Genomic DNA, 19926 nt, shown 5'->3' on the forward strand with positions numbered 1-19926 from the left:
ACAAAAAACCTCAAAGTACATGAGAGCCAGGATCATCACCAACTTAATTTCCCAGCTTTTTCCGCAGAGCACAGGCTCCTTTCTTTGTCTCATCTGTGTGTGCCAGGAAAGCAGTGTCTTGCCCAGGAAAACTCACCAATTGTGCCTCATTGATGGCATTATTGGAAAAATAAGCATGAAATAAAAGAGAGGGAGTCCCTTAGAATACAAATATGCTCATAACACAATTCATTAAGTAATATCACTTATTTATGATATTCTCCTATTACATCTATGTCTGTCTACTTCTAATTTCAGCAAAAAGGTGTAAAATTTCCCTGCATTTGCTTATTTGTGTCAAGTACTGAGTTTAAAATGGCTAGTGCAAAACCGACAATGATAGATTCTACTTTGACGTTTGGTTCAAATTCAGTTTGGAGAATGCATTTCCCCTACTTGAGGTGATATGGTTTGGCTATGTTCCCACCCAAACCTCATCTTGAATTATAACTCCCAAAATTCCCATGTGCTGTGGGAGGAACCTGGTGGGAGGTAGTTGAATTATGGTGACGGGTCTTTCCCATGCTGTTCTTGTGAGAGTGAATGGGTCTCACTAGATCTGATGGTTTTAAAAACAGTTTCCCTGCACAAGCTCTCTCTTTGACTGCCGCCATCCACGTAAGATGTGACTTGCTTCCCCTTGCCTTCTGCCCTGATTGTGAGGCCTCCCCAGCCATGTGGAACTGTAAGTCCATTAAACCATTTTCCTGTATAAATTACCCAGTCTTGGGTATGTCTTCATCAGCATTGTGAGAACGAACTAATATATCAGGGAAGAGCTCATTGTTCTAAACAATTACCCCAAAGGATTTTCAGGTCTCTGTAGATAATTGTTGTTCAATTAAGTCAGGAATGGATCACCTAGACAGTTTCTTGGGCCTCAGACCGGATGAGAAGCCGTCCAGGAGAAATAAGTCAATTTGTTGTTTGTGCAACATGCATTGGACATACTTAGTGTAAATTTCACTGAGTCGGCTAGCTAGCAAGTTGCTGGGTAGGGATTTTAACTATGGAGTGCCTCATTCTAAGAGCCATCATGGTATTGCTTGTACTTTGTAAAGTTTTCAGGCTTCGTGCTGCCATAGAGAGGCTTGCAAGTACATGCTAGTTCTAAGCATTCATATGCTAGAAGTTATCAACACCCTGAATTCCCTTGTATTTTATTGTAATCTCATTTGTTTTATCAGCAGAGGAAGCTCCATTTAGAAATAGCTCCTTGGTCACATGCTGGACAAACATGGAACAGCCTATGGAACAGAACAATCATATCTCTATATTCTGTGCATTGGTTTCTTTGACTTGCCTGGTGCTGTGAGGAGGGATCCTCCTTCAAATTTTCATCCAGGTCCACGCCAACTCTGTTAAAGAAAACCGAAAACTGGTCAATCCCCTGCTGCAGAAGGAATGAGACAGTCTTGCGTGTCAGATGACCTAACCCAAACAAAATGTGTATCTGAGAAAAGATTTGGCAGAAAACTATCCTACCTCTACTTGAATCAAAAGAACCTCAGATTTATACCAAAATAAGAACTTGAACAGCTGGGCCTCAGGATGCTGGAGAAGTTAAGCATCAACAGCAGCTCTTCACTACTGTCTTTCCTGGCAAGGTAAGCATCCCTGAAACCTAGGATAGCAGCCATCAGGAAAAAGTCCTCCATAGTCCCAAAAACACACATTCTGGAGAGAAGATGGCCTGGTACCTCGGCAACCACCCATTGACCAAAATGTCCTGGGAATGTGTGTGTCCAGCCTGGAGCAGTGTTTCCTGAGGCAGAGTAAACAGAACGTTTTTCTAGAGACTTCCCCATAGGGAGGATTCAGACTGTGGAGTCTGAGGCGTATACAGTTTGGGGGCTCTCTCTTTAAGGAAAATAATACAAAAATATAAATACAAAATTGGGAGTGAAAGTGACTCTTCAGAAGGATAAGTCACAAAAAAATTACTATGTTTTTAAAGCTGGCAACTGCAATAGACCTCTCAAAGCCCAGGACAAACACAAAACATTTTAATTAATTAACTGTCTGACACACTGCTAAAATAACTTTCTTCTGGAATTTTTGCCTCCTAACTTTGCTCCTCTCTTTATATGATAATGATTTTGTATTAGAGAATAAAAAGATAAGGCAGTCTTTCCTCTAGCAAGACTGATAAAAATTGTTGATAGTTGGAAGGCATTAAGGCACGATTTCTTACACACAGACATGCTTGCTATGTGCCTCACTGCTACAGGGTAAGGTCCCGCAAATGCAAGATTTCTGATAAATTTTATTTTATGCAATTCCCATAAGCAATGCACAGTGTACTTATCAGTGTACATGCTTTGTCATTGAATATATTCCTGAATTTCCATTTTGATGAGGCATCAATGAAAACTGCATTTTATATATCTCATGATTAGAAGAATTTTCAACAGAGTCTCCAGCCTGGCTCAATGCATCTCAAACCTTGTTTTTCCTTCACTACCCACAGACTTCTGATGCCAGGCACCATAGGACACGTTTATATTTAATTCAGACTTGTGCATTAGCCATTCCTACTCTGGGGTGGACAGCAGTGGCTTAGCCATGCACAGAAGTGACTGCAGCCCACACGAATGTATCCCATTCAATCTAAACTAAATTCACTCTCAATTCAGTTTCCCCTTAGTTGGATCCCCCAAATGCCCACAGCTATTCCAATACCATCTGATCAGAGGAGAAGTATGAGGAAAAGGCAGCTGTAGTGGAAAGAAACAGCAGTTGAACCCAACTGTGTTGAAACTATGTATTTTTTTGCAAATCTTACAAAAATATGAGACCATGGGAACACAGTACTGGGGATCTTCCCAGGGCCTTGGAGGGCCAGACCAAGTGAGGGGCCCTGAAACTCAAACTTCCTCTGTTTCCAGGGAGCGTCCCTCTGCCTGCTTCAGCTGGAGTGGGGCAGGGTGGGAGGGCTGGGGGGAGGGCTGGGGAGAGGTCTTGCCCAAGCTCCACCAGAGTCCTTCCTGTGAATCCACATTTGCTAGACATTTAGGGACTTTTCTTCAACTCTTGTTCATCATAAACACCTCTGTAATCATCTTCCAGGCCTGCTGTTGGGGTGGGGGAAGCAAAGCCACATGAGAAGCCTCCAGTCAAGCAAATGTGTAACTCTTTATAAGGAGAACAGTAACAGTAAAGTCCCACCTGTTTAAAATACTTCTGATTCTTCACAGGTAAGTGTCTTGTGGACATGAATAGCCCTGTCTCTCTAACCAAGGGGGGCAAATTCATAGCTATTTATTCTGTGCTGAAGTTTTTGCCTTTAGGGCACTGGGAAGAGCCTCTGGAGGGGAGGAACCTTTGCTTCTTGGAGTAGGAAAACGAGCAATTTGATCTATGTCATCTGAGAAGTAACAAGAAAGGAAAGGGGAGGAGAGAGGGAAAGGATGTCAGGGAGGAGAAAGGAAAGGGGAAGGAGGGAGGAGAAAGGAGAGGGGAAGGGACCAAGGGACGAAGGGAAGAGGGGAGAACAGCAGTGTAGAGAGGGGTGGGGATGGCCTGGCTCTGACAGTGGAACCCAGGTGTAGAGGCTCCCAGCCCACTTCTCTTACGGGGCTAGGCCACTTTCACAGCTGTGTGGTGGATTAGAGCCCTCCGGCAGGTGCTGGCTGCTCCCTAGAGGCTTCATTGCTGGATAAGCCCAGATCTCACGGACGAAGCTGCTGGGCACCCAGGTTGGCAGTGAACTGAAATGAGGGTCATGGGGCTCCCACCACTGTATCTGCTTAGGGCCTTTTCCTAGGTCTCTGTCTAGAAACCTGGAGAGGACAAAAACAGAATTTTACAAGAAGCCCAACATTTAACGTTTGAGGCAGTACTGAGGCCTTTCACTAAAGTGAAAGCTTTTCTTCACAGCAGCAATCACAGAAGACATTCCTGCACAGCTAGATGGGGCGGAGGAAGTGGATGAAATTCTTTCAGTTGATGGGGACTCAGTGGAAGGCATCTCAGAGGCCTGATTGGGAAGAAGCCTGTACCTCCTCCCACATCTCATCTCAGGGCAGGTCCAGAGCAGGACAAATGCCACAAGTGGCTTGAGGAAAGTCAACCTCCATGAAAGGTGCTTCTCTCCTGGGGAACCAGGGTGAACATGGTCCTCGCCTGCACAGGGCATACAGTTTGGGAGGTTCAATGAGGATAATATAAAAAATGTACCACAGCTTAAGTGCCATGAAGGAAACAATGCCTTCTTTCACTTGTGATATTAGGTACTTTTGATGAAAATCTGGCTAATATATGTTTCTTGGCTACCTGCCTCCTTAAATAGGGTGTAAGGGGGATATTCTAATCTTAACTGGGGACTCAATATTGCAACTGGTCCCATAAAGTCTAACACTTGCTGCATTACAATGATTTCCGAGAGGTGTATGAACCTTTTTATGACCACAATAAATGGTCCCTGGCTACTGTCATTTTTTTTTTTTTTTTTTTAATTCTCATATCTGCCAGTTAGATTGCCTTTATTTTTCCTGGCTGTGACAATATGTCAACATATTGTCCCTATGACCCCCACCCCTTTTAATTTATTGTAGGACTAACCCTGACAAATTTATTTTTATTTTATCTATCTATCTATCTATCTATCTATCTATCTATCTAGCTAGCTAGCTAGCTAGCTAGCTAGCTAGCTAGCTAGCTAGCTATCTACCTATCTATCTAATTCAAATATTATAGGAGGACTTACAATCACACACAATTGTTCTTATAATACCCTTGCACACCCTCAGACCAACTTCCATTGCCTTGGAGGGCAATTTTCTGCCTTTTCTCGTTTGTGATATATAAGCTGACATAGACATGCATGGCACCTTCACACAGCATCCCGGGGGTATGCAAACATGCCAACTACATCTGTATCTCTTACTCTCCTCTTCAAGAAAGCAAGTCAGAATATGAAACTGATGTTATTTTAGGGTTAACCATGTGTCCACTCACTTTCAAAAACTTTTTACAGCCCTTTTTAATGCATGAACATCCACTTTTGTGCACAAAAGATCATTTATACATAATGAGTTTTTGAGAGGTTATTAGAAAGAAGACATAATATCGTCCCAGATTGTGGTGTTACATGTATATAGCAGCCCCCTAGGTGAGATCACAGTATGAAGTCCAACCTCCTTAGGTGACATCCAAGGGTCTTTAGCACCTCTCCCTCAATGTTAAGCTAGCTACCCTTTCTGCTCATCTGACCTGGACAGTGTCCTGGATTCGGTAACTGGACTCGTCCTTGTTTCTGAGCCCTGGTACCAAATACAGTCCCTGAGCTCTGGCCAAACGGTAATCTGCCAGTTTCTCTCCCATGGACTGGACCCCCTCCCTCCAAACTCCAGGCTGGTATTTTGGGCCATGCTGGCTACCACTGAACTTGTGAGATACCCTGCCTGAACTCCAAGCACTGTCCTCCCTTCTGTCTGATCACCATCCTGGCCCATCCACCACGATGCCCTTCCTAGGTCTCAGATCTCCCATCACTAGAAGTTACTGAGACTTGGAGTGAAGTAGCTGTACTCCTCCAACTCTACTCTCTGCTCCCAAACAGAATCCCTTCTGGGCACCAGAGATCACCTTGTTTTGTCTGTGGCAACCCTGGCTCACCCTTTGCTCACCTGTCTGGTTATACCCAACCATGCAGGGCAAGCTCTACAGTATACATTGGCCCTAGTTGGAATCTGGCCTTCATGATTACCCTGTAGTTGTTGAAGGGTCAGTGAAACCCAGCTGTCAAGAGGATGGTTTGTAGCCAGACTGCCTGGGTTGAGAAATGTGGCTCTGCTTCTCACTTGTTTTGTGACCTGTGTCACTCACTCTGTCTCCATCTTGGTTTCTTCACTAGTACAATGGGGATAATTAGAGAACCCATTTCACAGGGTTGTGGTGAGGACTAAATGAGAAAATTTAGGACCTGTTATATAGTAAGCTTTTAAGAATGTTAGCAGCTATTATTGATATTATTATATTTCAGTACTTATCAGTGGGGCCAGAGCTCAGTTACTTATTACTTTCAGAGATAAGCCCTCCTAGTACTTGTTTCTGCACTGGGCAACCTTTGAATATATAGCAACAACCACAACTGAGCCACAGGGAGCAGCTAGTGTATAGCAAGGATTTCTGGTCTCATAGCAAAACATTGTTTCTGTTTAAAGAGGGCCAAGTTTCCTAGGTTTTGATTTTTTTTTAAATTTATTTCTTTTGTTTTTGAGACACAGTTTCGTTCTGTCACCCAGGCTGGAGTACAGTGGTATGTTCTTGGTTCACTGCAACCTCTACCTCCTGGGTTCAAGTGATTCTTTTGCCTTAGCCTCCCGAGTAGCTGAGATTACAGGCGTGTGCCACTACATCCAGCTAATTTTTGAATTTTCAGTAGAGATAGGGTTTTGCCATGTTGCCCAGGCTAGTCTCGAAGTGCTGGGCTCAAGTGATCCATCCACCTTGGCTTCCCAAAGTGTTGGGATTACAGGTGTGAGCCATTGTGCCTCGCCTGGTTTTGAATTATTTATAATTTATTGGTAGACTAGTTAGGGTAACAAGGCCACAAAGAAGGAAAAGATGGTGTCTGAGGAGCAAGGAGAAAGAAGAAAAAGGGAGGAGCTGAGCAGAAAGCAAGCAAACAAAAGGAAGGTGAAAAGGAAAGAAAGAGAAAGAAATACATTATTATAAAGAATAGGTGACCGCGGTGGATAAATAATTGTAAAGGTGCATGCAGCCTTAGAAAAGGTGAGCCGAGGGTGGAGGGATAAATAACCACACAGCCCAAGAAAATATAGAGGAAAAAATATAGAAAAAATATAGGGAAATAAAGAACCAGTAAAGAATTAGAAAGCAACTAAAAAGGCTGGTTAAAATTTTATATGATGTTTTGCATTCCTGATGTACCTTTTAATTTTAAGCAAGTTGAGTGCTGCCTCTATGGTATTCAAATGGAAATGAAGGCAAGCTTCGCACATATTCCCAGCTGTGCCCTCATACATCTCACTCCGGGTTCCTCATTTACAACGAGCATCAAGCTCCATTTTCAGAGCACAACACATCTCTTGTGCACCATAATGCACCCTCCCTTCCTATTGTGCTTCCATTCTTTGGTGAGTTTTATTAGACATATTAAAATCTCGGGATGCTCTTATACCCAACCATAGTTTAAAAAAAAATGCCCCAAAGTTGGGTTTTTCTTAGAGGGAAAGCAAGGTAACTAACAAAAGGCTCACTTTTCCCATTAAAGCCAACAAATTCCACTCTGATTCTTATCACTTAGCGCCTCTGAAAGGCACTGAAATACTACTAGGGCTTAGTTTCATCCTGTGAATTCCAGTAGTCTTAGGTGCAGTTTTGATTCTTTTGAGCCCCCTGCTGACAGGGCCTGGGTGGTGGGGAAGATACATTATTTCCTCTAAGACCTGCTTTTGATGGCAAAGTCTAAAAAATGACATTTTCAGTAAGGGAAGAGTGGCTGGATATTGAGCACATAAATTCAGCTTGAAATGGAGGCGTCTGAAAGATACCCACTGAGGTTTGGGGACTATTGCGTAGCCATGAGAATATCACTTGGGGGCCAACATCTGCGACTGTACCCTGTATTATTTGACTAAATAATCCCAGAGCTTGTGTAAGACCAACATTAATACAGTTAATAATTCAAATATTTTAATTTCAATTTGGGAAACAAGAAAATGAACTAAAGTAAGCGGAAAAACTCACTTTGGTTCATTTTGTAATTTAAGTGTGGCACAGTAGTTAAGAATTTGGACCCTGGAATCAGGTTGCATGGATTCAAATTTCACTTCCATTATTTACTACTTGCATAACTTTGAGACAAATTACTTAACCTTTGCAAATCTCAGTTTTCCCAACTATAAGTGGGGATAAGCATGTATCTATTTCATGAGCTATTATAAGGATGAAATGAGTTAATAAAATATATAAAATATTGGCTGCCATCTAGGAAGCACTCATGAAATATTAGTTGATGCTCTCCCTGTTAGTGCTGTTATTATTAGAGAAATGGATGTACCCTAAATTGAGTCATAAATACAATATAGGTTAAAGACAAGAGTGGCTTTTCCATAAATGACAGACGCTAGGATATAAAGGTCAATGATAGGATTCCTGCCATCAGTGACCCAAGATCTAATGGGAAAAACAGATTGGAAGCAAAGAACTACAGTATGGTGTGATAAGCATTGTACATTAATTATTTGAACACACCAACAAAGAGCCCAATCAAGATGAGCTATGGAGCATTTAGGTAAGTTTCATAGAGGAGATGGACACTGAAAAGTTAATGGTAAGAGAGAAGTTTAGGGGAGGGGACTCCAGGCACAGCGTGGGCAAAGGCATAGGAGAACAAAGTAGGTTGGAACATCATAAATAACTCTGTATGGCTAGACTGCGAGGGTCATAAACATGGAGGTGAACAGAGTTGCTTTGGATGACACCAGAAAGTAACATGAGGCCAAATTATGAAGAATCTTGAGTGCTATGCTTAGGAAAGCATTTTTTGTTTCTCTGTAGGCAGTACGGGGTGAAATAATTACATTTATGTTTTAGAAAGATCACTGGAAGTATACATTGTGATATTAAGAAACTGGTGGTTGTCTTCAGGTTGGGATAGAAAAGAAAAAAAAAAGAAAGAAACTGGAGGCATGGAGGTCATTTAGTAGTCTATTGCAATGGTCCAACCAAGAGTTCATTAGGGTCTAACTAAGTTAGCAGTGGTGGAAAAGAAGAGATAGATTTCAGAGATATATACATGAAGGGGTGGTGAGGGCCATTGCACATGACAGGCTCACTGTGGGAAGAAGAGGAGGAAAGTATTGAGGTGTTTCTGAGTTTCTACTCCAGACAGTTGAATGGTTCATCCTACCATTAGCCATATTAAAGAAGGAGAAGCATGTGCATGGGAATTTCCCCCAAGGGACATCCTATTAGAAAGATAAAACTGAAACTCAGGGTCAGTAAGATTGGATCTGAGCACTTCTATTGTGAGTGAAGCAGAGTCAGCTCTCTACATTGTTATCAACTCAAGAAAAATAGCAACCCCCTCAGAGTTTTGTCTAGTTGCTTGTCTGAAGTGGAGATTCTGACCAAAAGGTAAAGTCTAAGAATAAGGAAGGGATAATGAGTTCTTCAAGGTCAAGATAAATGGACTGGGAATATTCATAGAAGCTGGAGAAGGGTGTGGCATGTCAAGTATTTAAAGACACTTTGGACATCTTATTTAAGAAGGGTTAGAGGGAGAAGAAGGAAGAAAGGGGGGTTCTATAATTTGGGGACATGAAGTATGTGATATGATTGTGAGCCCCCCCATAGGAGATGAAGATGCAGAGCTGGGATGCTGCTGAGAGCAGTGGTGCCCCTCTGGGTTTCCACCACTGCATGGACACACTGTCATTGCCTGGTACTCATATGCTTTGCTAGGTCAATTTTTCTACCCCTGGGACTTGTCTACCAAATTGAAAACAGCTGGGTCAAGGATTCATGCACCATTCCTGTCCTGGTATTCCAAGGTTGCCCATATGCCATTTACTTTTCTCTTAGAGATTATGGAGATGGAATGGATTTCATGAAACTCTGTTGGGTTGACTAGACTAAAGAAGGGTCAGGTCTCTCTTTAACTCTTTGCTGACACAGTTGACTGAAAATACTAGGTAACAGCTAAGAAGAGGCACAGAGCATGAACATTAGGAGTTAGACATTCTGACTGGCTGTTCCCATCACTTCCCTGTGTGACTTTAGGCAGGAAACTGTACCTCGGTTTCCTTTTCCACAAAATGGAGATAGGAATGGTAAGTATGTCATAGGCTGTTGTGGGATAATACACGTAAGGGGCTTGGCACAGGATCTGGCCCCTAGAAAATACTTAGAAGCAGTAGCTGTTGTTCTTGTTGTGGTAGTGGTATTAATAGATATTGTTGTCTTTGCTACTTAGGCCTCCTGAATAAAAGATTTAACTGTCAAGATTTCCAGCAAAACAGTTATGTTTTACCCTTCCTCACCTGTGATTTTCCTTGTGATTTCTGATTCCAGTGGAGGCTTGTTTATGATGGAGGTTTTGGAGTGTAAAGACTAAGAGTGGGGATGTTCTGGGTGCAGAGATAAAAATGTGTGGCCGGTGTTTACATGTGTCTGACAATTTAGATATACAGTTTGGAGTGTGTAAGTGTGCTGAAAACATTATGTTCTTTGAAAAATAAACATGAATAAGCAAGTACATGTCACAGACACAAATGCAGATCTACATCCTGTGCTTTATGTTTGGCACAACTTCCCTTGAGTTTGGAGTACTTAGTTCTGCCAAGATGTAAGCTAATTTCAGGCTACAGATAAGAGTCCATTAGAAACTAGATTGAAAATGAATACACAGACTGATTTCTTTTGACCTAAGCTGCAAGCATACTGACACCCTTTGGTAGGAAGACAGATGTAATAGCTTATCAAGGCATCTGGCCTTTCTTCCCTAAGGCTTCACTCTGGGTGGCCTGCCTGGGCAATTAGGGATTTATCAGAGTCAAATGCACATCCCCAGAAAAGCCATCCTTTCAAGTGGATTTGCTTTTTAAAATTCTAGTGTTACTGGGTGGGGAGTCTTCACAATGTCAGACTGAACAAGTTATATGGGAAAAAAGAGGGGCATTTTATTACTGAATATGAAGTAGTTGTAGCAGCTTTATATGTTGGTATGAAACCATAAATGGTTGAAAAACAAATCCCAGGCTGTCAGGGGTCTGAGCAAGAAGTGGAAACCTAAAACCTGAAAATCACTGTGGTTATTTCACAGTTAAATAAACAGAATGATCTAATGCCAGAAGTGGATCTCCTTCCCTCACTTTCACTGTCAAGTGAAACGCTAAGCTATGAGGAACTCCAGGCAGAACTGTGGCCTAATCCCAGCTTGCCATTAAAGACCATGCTTGGCGTGCATCAGGGTCAGCAGTGAGATCTCAGGGTGAGTCTCCACATTGTTGCTCTTTGATGTGCTCAGGCTTCAGTGGGAAACCTGGAAGGGAAGGAGCCTTAATGGGAATGTGTTCTCTTGATGCAAGGAGCATATTCTCCCCATGAACATCATCTACAAAATCACAAGTATATTTTGACAATAAGGGGGGAATGCATGGAATATATATATAATATATTTAAAGAACCGTAAAACTCCTCTATGCAATAATCCAAAATAACATTTAACCCAGCCAAAGCAAATATTTTTGTGGAGTGATATCTTGGAAAGAATCCTTAGAAGGAAACAACAAAGCTTTGCAAAATTGATGGATATGTACCTACAACACAACTCATTCAAAACATAAAATTCTAATGGTTGATGCTGAACTGCCCCCCGCCCCCACTCCCTTACCACCAGATCAGCTTTGCATATTAATAGGGAAAGATGGTTTATAAGATGTTTTGAGAAAGCTTCCTCCCAAATCAGGACTTTCGCTAACTGCCAATGCCTAGACTTCCTTAGCACAGGATAAAACTCTTCATTCCTCATTGAAGATTAGGCCTTACAAGGCAAGGACTTAGGAGAGGTAATATTTGAGCTTGTATTCACACCAGATACAAGTGAATCAGACTTATTCCTGAGAGCAGAAAGAGATGGGAACAAAAGCCTAAGGTCAACAGAGGTATCTCCACCATGAAGCATGGAAGGAAGGCAGCGGGTGAAAAGGGAGCTGGAGACACAACATTATTATAGTAACAGCTAATATGTAGAATCTACATTAGGTAATATTCATGTATTATATAAAACATATGGAGTTTGGGAAGAGGATTTGAAGTTATTACAACACCATGTATTTTAGTTATTAAAAGCAAAAAAAGAAAAATTTATAACCCACTTCTTTAGATTAACTATTAAAAAGCACTTGCAATTGGTTTCTTTAATAATTTTGCACCAGTAAATTTGTTGCTTCAGGCTATCCATCACCAACATCCTGGAGACGGTACAGAATTATTAACCACGTGGACTGAAAACATGAAAAAATAGCCAAAGAAGATTGTTTCACCAACACTAATGTATCACTAAAATTAAAATTAAAACAGCTTTGGGATATATAATGGTTGCCAAAACTGTTGTTTAAGCCCACAATTGGAAGCAGATTTGATTTACAATCTCTACAAATAACTGAAATCTTATTTTCATTTGGAGCAGTTAACATTCTGTAAGACCATATTATATTATAGACCATATTAAGACCAGATGCTACTAATTCACAGATGTTGTATATATATATATATACACACACACACATATATGTACACCCACATATATATCTATATTTCACTTCTATTTTTACTTTAGTGAAAAAAACTTTTTCCGTAGTCCCAGAAGAGAATCAAGTCAGAAATGTCTTAATAATGCATTATCTTGGTTTTTGCTAAAAATGAATAAATATCTTAATTTTAAAAGGAAAGCTGACAGAAAGACAATGGGTAAGCAAGGAAGCTGCTACTGCATGACACATAAAAAGAGAAGAAAATCATTTCAGTTTCTTGCTGAGATGGATTAAAGTAAATCGCTAGAAAAATAATGTTTTTCTCTGGTCAAGTCTGCTATTAACCATTGGGCTGAAGTGCATGCTTGTGTGCATGACTATGTTAAAAAGAAATTAAATATTTAAAATTTTAAAAGGGAAAGAATTTGTGGTTAACACTAGAATTATAATGAAAACTGTACCTTGATTTTGGAATCAATGGTTTAAAATCAGGAAAGTGAATGAAAATTGGCAACAATACTATGGGGAAGAAGCTGTCTTATAGCAGAAGAGAAAGGCAAAGAGGAAAAGAGTAGCAAGAATATGTTGTAAAACAGGTTCTGAAATTGTTATGAAGACTACGGAAAGTGCACAGCATGGAAACAGAATTAGCATTAATTTTGCAGAAAATGACATAATGAAAGTTAATTGGATCCTCGTGGCTAATGTAACATTCAGGCTGTTTTGGCCTATCATTCTGGGAGATCATGATGAAAGCTTAAACAACTATTGTATATGAACTGATATTTTTCCTGACACCACACTATCCACATCCTAAAAGCAGGGCAGATAGACTATTTCATTAATTCTCTCCTTCACTCACTAATTCACCCACTCATTCATTCATGAAATACCGGTTGAGAATATATCAAGACCATTAGTATATGCTAGATATTGTGGTGGACATGAAAAATTTGTTACACTCATATATATCTTCAAAGTACATACAGTAAGTTTCATCAAACCTAGATGTAGTTAATAAGGCATACCATTACTTTACGTACATCTAAGAAGAAAAATGCTGTTAATTATATTTGTGACACCATTGATTATGAGACACACTTGACTTCAAAAATGCTAAAGTGTGAAAAAATGTGCAGCTAGAATAAATGAATACCCACACAAAATAATAAAAATCTAGGTTTCAATAATAATGTCAAGCCATTACACATACTAGCCTCTGGATACTTCATATATGGCTAGTATGTTATTTGCTGTCCTTGGGGAAAAATTCAAAAGACATATTTTGAAATCTTTCAAACAAAATGTTCTTTTTATGCTTACAGATTAAAAGATAATTCATTCTCTACTACTCAGCCACAAAGAAGGAAGGAATTAGTGGCATCTGCAGCAATCTGGATGGAACTGGAAACTATTATTCTAAGAGAAGTAACTCAGGAATGGAAAACCAAACATCGTATGTTCTCACTCATAAGTGGGAACTAAGCTATGAGGATGAAAAAGCCTATGAATGATACATTAAACACTGGGGACTCAGGGGAAAGGCTGGGAGGTGGGTGAGGGATAAAAGACTATAAATTGGGTCCAGTGTATACTACTCAGGTGATGGGTGCACCAAAATCTCACAAATTACCACAAAACAGCTTGCTCATGTAAGCAAATACCACCTGTTTCCCAAAAACCTAAGGAAATAAACAATTAAAAAAAACTTTTGACTGAATTAATGCAAAAAAAAAAAGATAATTCATTCCCTTTTAAAATTCTGTGTCAAGCAACTTTTAGTCATCACTGGGTTGAATCAGAGCCAGGACTAGAGTGAGGCAAGGAAGACATCCTGTCTCTCAGGATCATGCAAGTGCTGAGCATTTTTATGAGCCCGAGAGTGACTGCCTCCTTAGATTTTGCATCCTAGGTACCTTGTTTGCCTCCCCCAGTCCTGATCCTGGGTGAAATAACAACTTTGTAATTGTTTTTACTATTTTACCCTTGGATCTTCCGGACTGCTGACCTTTTCATTTTTCCCTCTACATTTACTCTACTCCCTTTTCTCCACATTATCCTGGACTCTGGAATGCAGACCAATGTAGATGGCATCATTTGGGTTATCGTGCTCTTTGGTCTTGAATTGGTTTAGCCAATAGGAAGCACTGGCAGGATATTGGAAGGAGAGAGGAGAGTGAGACAGGGTATCTATTTCTTCCTTCCTGCCAGGTCACCAGGCTTGTCTGTATTCTTCTATCAAAGCCTCAGCTCCTTAATCCCTCTCTATTTACCCTACCCAGCTACCCTCTCTGGGTTCTGGTAAATATTCCCATTTGGGTATAGGTTGGTAACTGCTCTCCATTGATTCCAGTCCTGGGGTACTGCACTATTCCTTGTTTTCTAAAACCAGCTCATGTAATAGTTCCTTACTAAGTTCCTTTAATTTACTCAGCTTGAATGTGCCATTGTTTTTCCTACCTGGCAACAGACTAATGTAGAAAGCTATTCACATTAGTAAGCATGCAACAGTAAAAAGGTTTCACTTAAACTGGAAACTAAGTTTTCAGGGACTTGAAATTTCTTAAGAAATCCATAAATATAATAAATCTTAAACATAGCTTTGTTTCCAGCCTTAATGTCAGAATTGTGTCTTTAAATGTTTCTCTAAGGTACTTGAATATTCATGTACAACTTGACATAGACTGTTCCTATTCCTAGTCTGGCTCAGGTTTTCACAAGAAATTCACATACGAGTTGTGACATCTGACAATGGCAGATGTTAGGAGTGCAGATCATATCATAAGATATAGTAGGACCTACACAGGAGGAATGAAAGTGCTCCTGAACATAATCCACTTATGATGCCTTAAATCAAAATATGCTTATTGAGTGCTCCAACTTAAACCTATGAATTCCATATGAACCAAGGTTCATATGGTTCATATGTTAAGAGTTCTCAGAAGTCTTTCTAGAAGCTGAAATTCTACCCTAGTGAGGTACATTTCACCATCTCAGATGGAGAAATCTAGATTCTAGAAATCTGGCTTTCCTGATGATTAGCTTGGTGAAATAGTTCATTTTCATGGTGAAAACACCAGTCTCAGAACTGTAAGTGGAAGGGAGCTCAGATGATACCACCCTACCAATGTCGTTTTAAAGATAAGAACACTGAGACCCACAAAGATTAGCTAATTTGAGAAAAGTTACATTGGTAGTAAGCAACAGAAGAATTAAACAGTTTTTAAAAAAATTTTAATTTGACATGCTGCCTACCTTAATGAATAAAAAGAAATTATAAAAATTTAAAAATCCTTTGGCATGAATAGACTTCTATGAGAAGATTTAAGTGTAGAAATTATTGGAACATACTTATTGCTTGAGATGTCCATATATAACAATGCAAAGTGAACTTGAAATCTACAAATATTATTGTAGTGTGGTAGAATGTGGTGTTTCTCAAACTAGCAATTTACTTAGCACTTTTGTGGTTTTTTTTTTTTTTTGGTAGAATTGAAAGATACTTTCTTTAATGTTTTTCTTTTTCTGTCAGTTTTTGTTTCAGGTATCCTGGGACTCTGTTGTTGAGTGCATCTCTGTTTATGAATGTTATATATTCCAAGTGAATTAACCCTTTCATTATTATAAAGTGTCCCTTTTTGTGTCTCATGCTTTTTCATAAGTCTATTTGTCTGATATTAGTATACTACTCCAGATCTCTTGTGGTTATTGTTTGCATGGCATATCTTTTCCCATCCTCTTTCCCTTTCCGTTTCCCTTCTGGATATTTGTATCTTTGAATCTAGCTGAAATTAGTTTTTTTTTTTTTCAATTCAGTCTGACAGTGTCTGCCTTTTGATTACATTGTTTAGTTCATTCACATTTAATGGTATTGATATAATTGGATTTACTTCTTCCATTTTGCTATTTGTATATGTTTATTTGTTGATTTTTTAAAATAATTTTGTTTTTTTCTTAGTGGTTGCTCTAGGGGTTACAATATACATGTCAATTTATTAGACTCTGCTTTGGATTTATAATAACTCGATTCCAGTAAGATGTAGAACATTTGCTCCACTCTTACTTCCTGAATCAGAAATAAGATTTAATAACATCCTTTGTGCTGTCATATATATCACATGTATATGTTATAAACACAATTCAACGTTATTGTTACTTTATATCAATCTTACATCTTTTTAAAAATTGTGAAAAAAGTATATTTACAAAGTTTTTCTTTTAATCTTTTTTACTACTTCTGTTACTCTTTATTTCTTCCTGTGAATTTGAGTTACTGTCTCATGCCACTTCCTTGTTCCACTACAGCTTCCTTTCCTTGCTCCTCATTTGTGCTATTATTGTCAAATACATATCTTTATATCCTATAGATAATTTTATATTGTTTTTAATTTTAAAAAGAAGGGAGATAAAATATATACTTATGCTGTTTTTTATAGTTAATATATAGTTACCTTTGCCAGCACTTTTTTTTTTTTCACGTGGATTTAAATTGTAGTCTGGTGTCATTTCCTTTTATTAAAAAATTTTCCTTAGTAATTATTGTCAGGCAGGTATGCTAACAACAAATTCAGTCTCTATTTGGAAATGTGACTTTGTCTTCCTTTTTGAAAGATAGTTTTGCTGGGTATTGGGTTCTTGCTGTTGGGTTTTTCTTTAAGCACTTTATGTTATCTCACTGCTTTGTGGACTTCATTAATTCTGATAAGAAGTCAGATATTCCTATTATTGGAGTTCTGTGTGTGATGAATAACTTCTCTTATTGCATTCAAGATTTTCACTTTGTCTTTCAACATTTTGAGTATAATTTGTCTTGATATGGCTTTTTGTTTTCCCTACTTGTAATTCATTGAACTTCTTGAGGGTATAGATTGATTTTTAAAAATCATATTTGGGAGGTTTTCAGCTATTATTTCTTAGATTATTTTTTCTTCCTTTTCTCTTCTTCGAAAACTTCCATTACATACATGTTGGTGTTCCAAATGGTATCTCAGAGGTCTCTAATTATCTGCTCATTTTTTCTTCTTGTTTTTCTGATTATATACTTTCTGATGATGTGCCATCAAGTTCAATCACTGACTATTTCTTCTTCTAGCTCAAATATATAGTTGAGCCCTTTTAGGAGATTTTTCATTTGTTATTATACTTTCACCTCAAGAGTTTTTAATTTTTTGTATAATTTTTTTTTCTTTTTTTGGAGACAGAGTCTCACTCTGTCACCCAGGCTAGAGAGCAGTGGTGCGATCTGAGCTTACTGCAACTTCTGTCTCCTGGGTTTGATTCTCCTGCCTCAGTCTCCCCAGCAGCTGGGATTACAGGTGCCTGCCACCATACCCAATTATTTTGGATTTTTAGTAGACAGTGTCTCACCAGGTTGGCCAGACTGGTCTCAAACTCCTGACATCAAGTGATCTGCCCACTTTGGTCTCTCATTTGATAAATTAGCATTATCATACTTTCTTTTACTTCTTTAAACATGGTTTTCGTTAGTTCTTTAAACATATTTCTAATAGCTGCTTTGAAGTCTTCGTTTCCTAAGTTCCACATCGGTGCCCCCTCAAAAGCAGTTTGTATTCCCCTAGCCCGCCCCACACATAATCTTTCTTTTTTCTCTTTATTCCTGTACAAGGGTTGCACTATTCTGCTTCTTTCCATGTATATATATATTTTTGGTAAAAAACTGGACATTTTAGGTAATACACTGTAGCAATTTTGGATTCTTATTAGCCTCCTTCCCCACAACCAGGGCATGTTGATATTCTGGTTTCGTTAGTTTATTTAATGGCTTGCCTAGATAAAGTGTTGAAGTCTATTTTCCTTGCCTTGTGCAGCCCCTGATGTCACTGCTCAGTTTTCTTTCTCCTTTGTTTTTAAGTCTTTCTAAAAGTTGTCCCTGGGTCAGCGTAGCTTAATGTTCAGTTAGTGTTATTTTGGTCATAAGTTATGTTTAACCCTCTTAAGTCAGAAGGTCTTTTCCTCTTTGCTGATGGATCTTTGTGTGGCTTGGGGAATGCTTTCAAAACAGCCCCACTTTCATCCAGGGACTAGCAGCTCTCAGGGGCATCCAAGGGGGTGTAACCTAGTACCATGTGTACAGTCTTTGGACCCCCAGGCATGAATGTGATCCTAGAAGGGCCCTTTTTATCTGTATTTTTCCCTGTTTTATCTGTTGAACTTTGGCTGGTCTGCCTTTTTGTTTGTTGCTAGTTGTTTCAAGTGCTATTAGTCTCCACTTCATTGCTTACCACTGAGATGTCTATTCATTTCAAAACACCTGAAAGCATAAGTTCCTCACTGTTCCATTCCAAGTAAAGCCAACTCTCTTGGCAAGGCTGTGGATCTATAGACCTACCATTTTACCTCTCTTGGAGTGATAATATCTACCTTACAAGCAAGTCGTTGGGGAGAGGATGGTGGGCCCCATCTTCCTGGCTGGGCCTACTTTTGTGGATACTCTACCCTCTGAGCAGAAGCTGGGAGGGGAGGTGACAGCCCCACAGTCTTCCCAGTTTTTCCCTCCTGTAATGGCTCCTCTGCCTATAGGTAGAAGCTGAAAAGGTGGTGATTGGGTACCCAATATTCTCAGCCTGCTGCATGTGGGGTAGAACCTTTATCATATATGTGGGAAAAGGGAGCATTATTTTTTAAAACGGCAACACACTCAGAGCATCTGCAATACAGAGCTGAGGGTGGGATGGGAAACACTGGTGGTCTGCCTCTCCCAGGGTGAAATCAGAGCTCTCTGAAGGGGCACTGGAGGAGTTCCTGTATTCTTGGTTGTATTTACTGGGAATAGTGTTTTCATAACATTGAAAGAGCAGTGGAGGGAGAAGAGCATATTCTGGCACAAATGTCACGAACTTGACATTCTAACTAAAATTGAATAGATTTTCTTGAACAAATGTTTCTGGATTCTCTGTATGCCTTTAGATCAATTTCTAGAGACTTTAAATGTTTTATTTTATAATTTTCACTGGTTTAAATGCCCTTTCTGTTGAGGAGAATGTCTGCCAACCTCCCCACAGAGGCATTCTGGAAGTCTTGTTTAATTGATGTTTTACAAGCTTAGTTTTATTTTAAAAGCAATAATGTGTATGAAATAATGGTTTGATGTGCTAATGTGTTAATACCTCTTAACCATCAGTGTACTATAAGAATTCATTGGGCCTATTTTAGTTTTGGGGTTTCTCTTTTGAGTAGTTCTACTTGTAAGTAAGTATTGATATTTTATGACTTTTAAAATTATTTCCCATAAATCTTTCAAAGCACACAGAGAAAGCTTAGTTATTTAAAACAGAGAATAATACTCATTTTGTTTTGTAATTACCACATAGATCCATTGGACCGTTGTTGAAATCTAAGATACATTATAAAATCTTAGTGATCCTATTTTTCCTGTGTCCTTTTTTTTTTTTGAGATGGAGCCTCACTCTTGTCGCCCAAGCTGGAGTGCAATGGCATGATCTTGACTCACTGCAACCTCTGTCTCCCGGGTTCAAGCGGTTCTCCTGTCCCAGCCTCCCGAGTAGCTGGGATTACAGGTGCTCGCCTTTGTATTTTTAGTAGAGACAGGGTTTCACCATGTTGGTCAAGCTGGTCTTGAACTCCTGACCTCAGGTTTTTCCTGTATCTTAAAAAGTATGCTATTTCTTCATTTTAGGAA

The 19926-nt window shown here is 39.4% G+C and overlaps 1 protein-coding gene and 1 long non-coding RNA gene across 2 annotated transcripts in view; one reads left to right on the top strand and one right to left on the bottom strand.

The window, feature by feature from the left end:
- Positions 1–19926, bottom strand: part of SLC9A9 (solute carrier family 9 member A9) — a 586998-nt gene that overhangs the window by 118760 nt on the left and 448312 nt on the right. The window contains exon 13 of the mRNA XM_005546010.4: positions 1343–1397. Coding sequence (XP_005546067.2) covers positions 1343–1397 — 55 coding nt within the window. The remainder of the gene's footprint in view (positions 1–1342; positions 1398–19926) is intronic.
- On the top strand, positions 1237–13974 carry LOC102115314 (uncharacterized). Its single transcript, XR_012430786.1, has 3 exons — positions 1237–1646; positions 3109–3236; positions 13592–13974. It is a non-coding gene; the product is annotated as an uncharacterized lncRNA (long non-coding RNA).

The sequence above is a fragment of the Macaca fascicularis genome, chromosome 2, assembly GCF_037993035.2.
Source record: "Macaca fascicularis isolate 582-1 chromosome 2, T2T-MFA8v1.1".
In the NCBI taxonomy this organism is placed as follows: domain Eukaryota; kingdom Metazoa; phylum Chordata; class Mammalia; order Primates; family Cercopithecidae; genus Macaca; species Macaca fascicularis.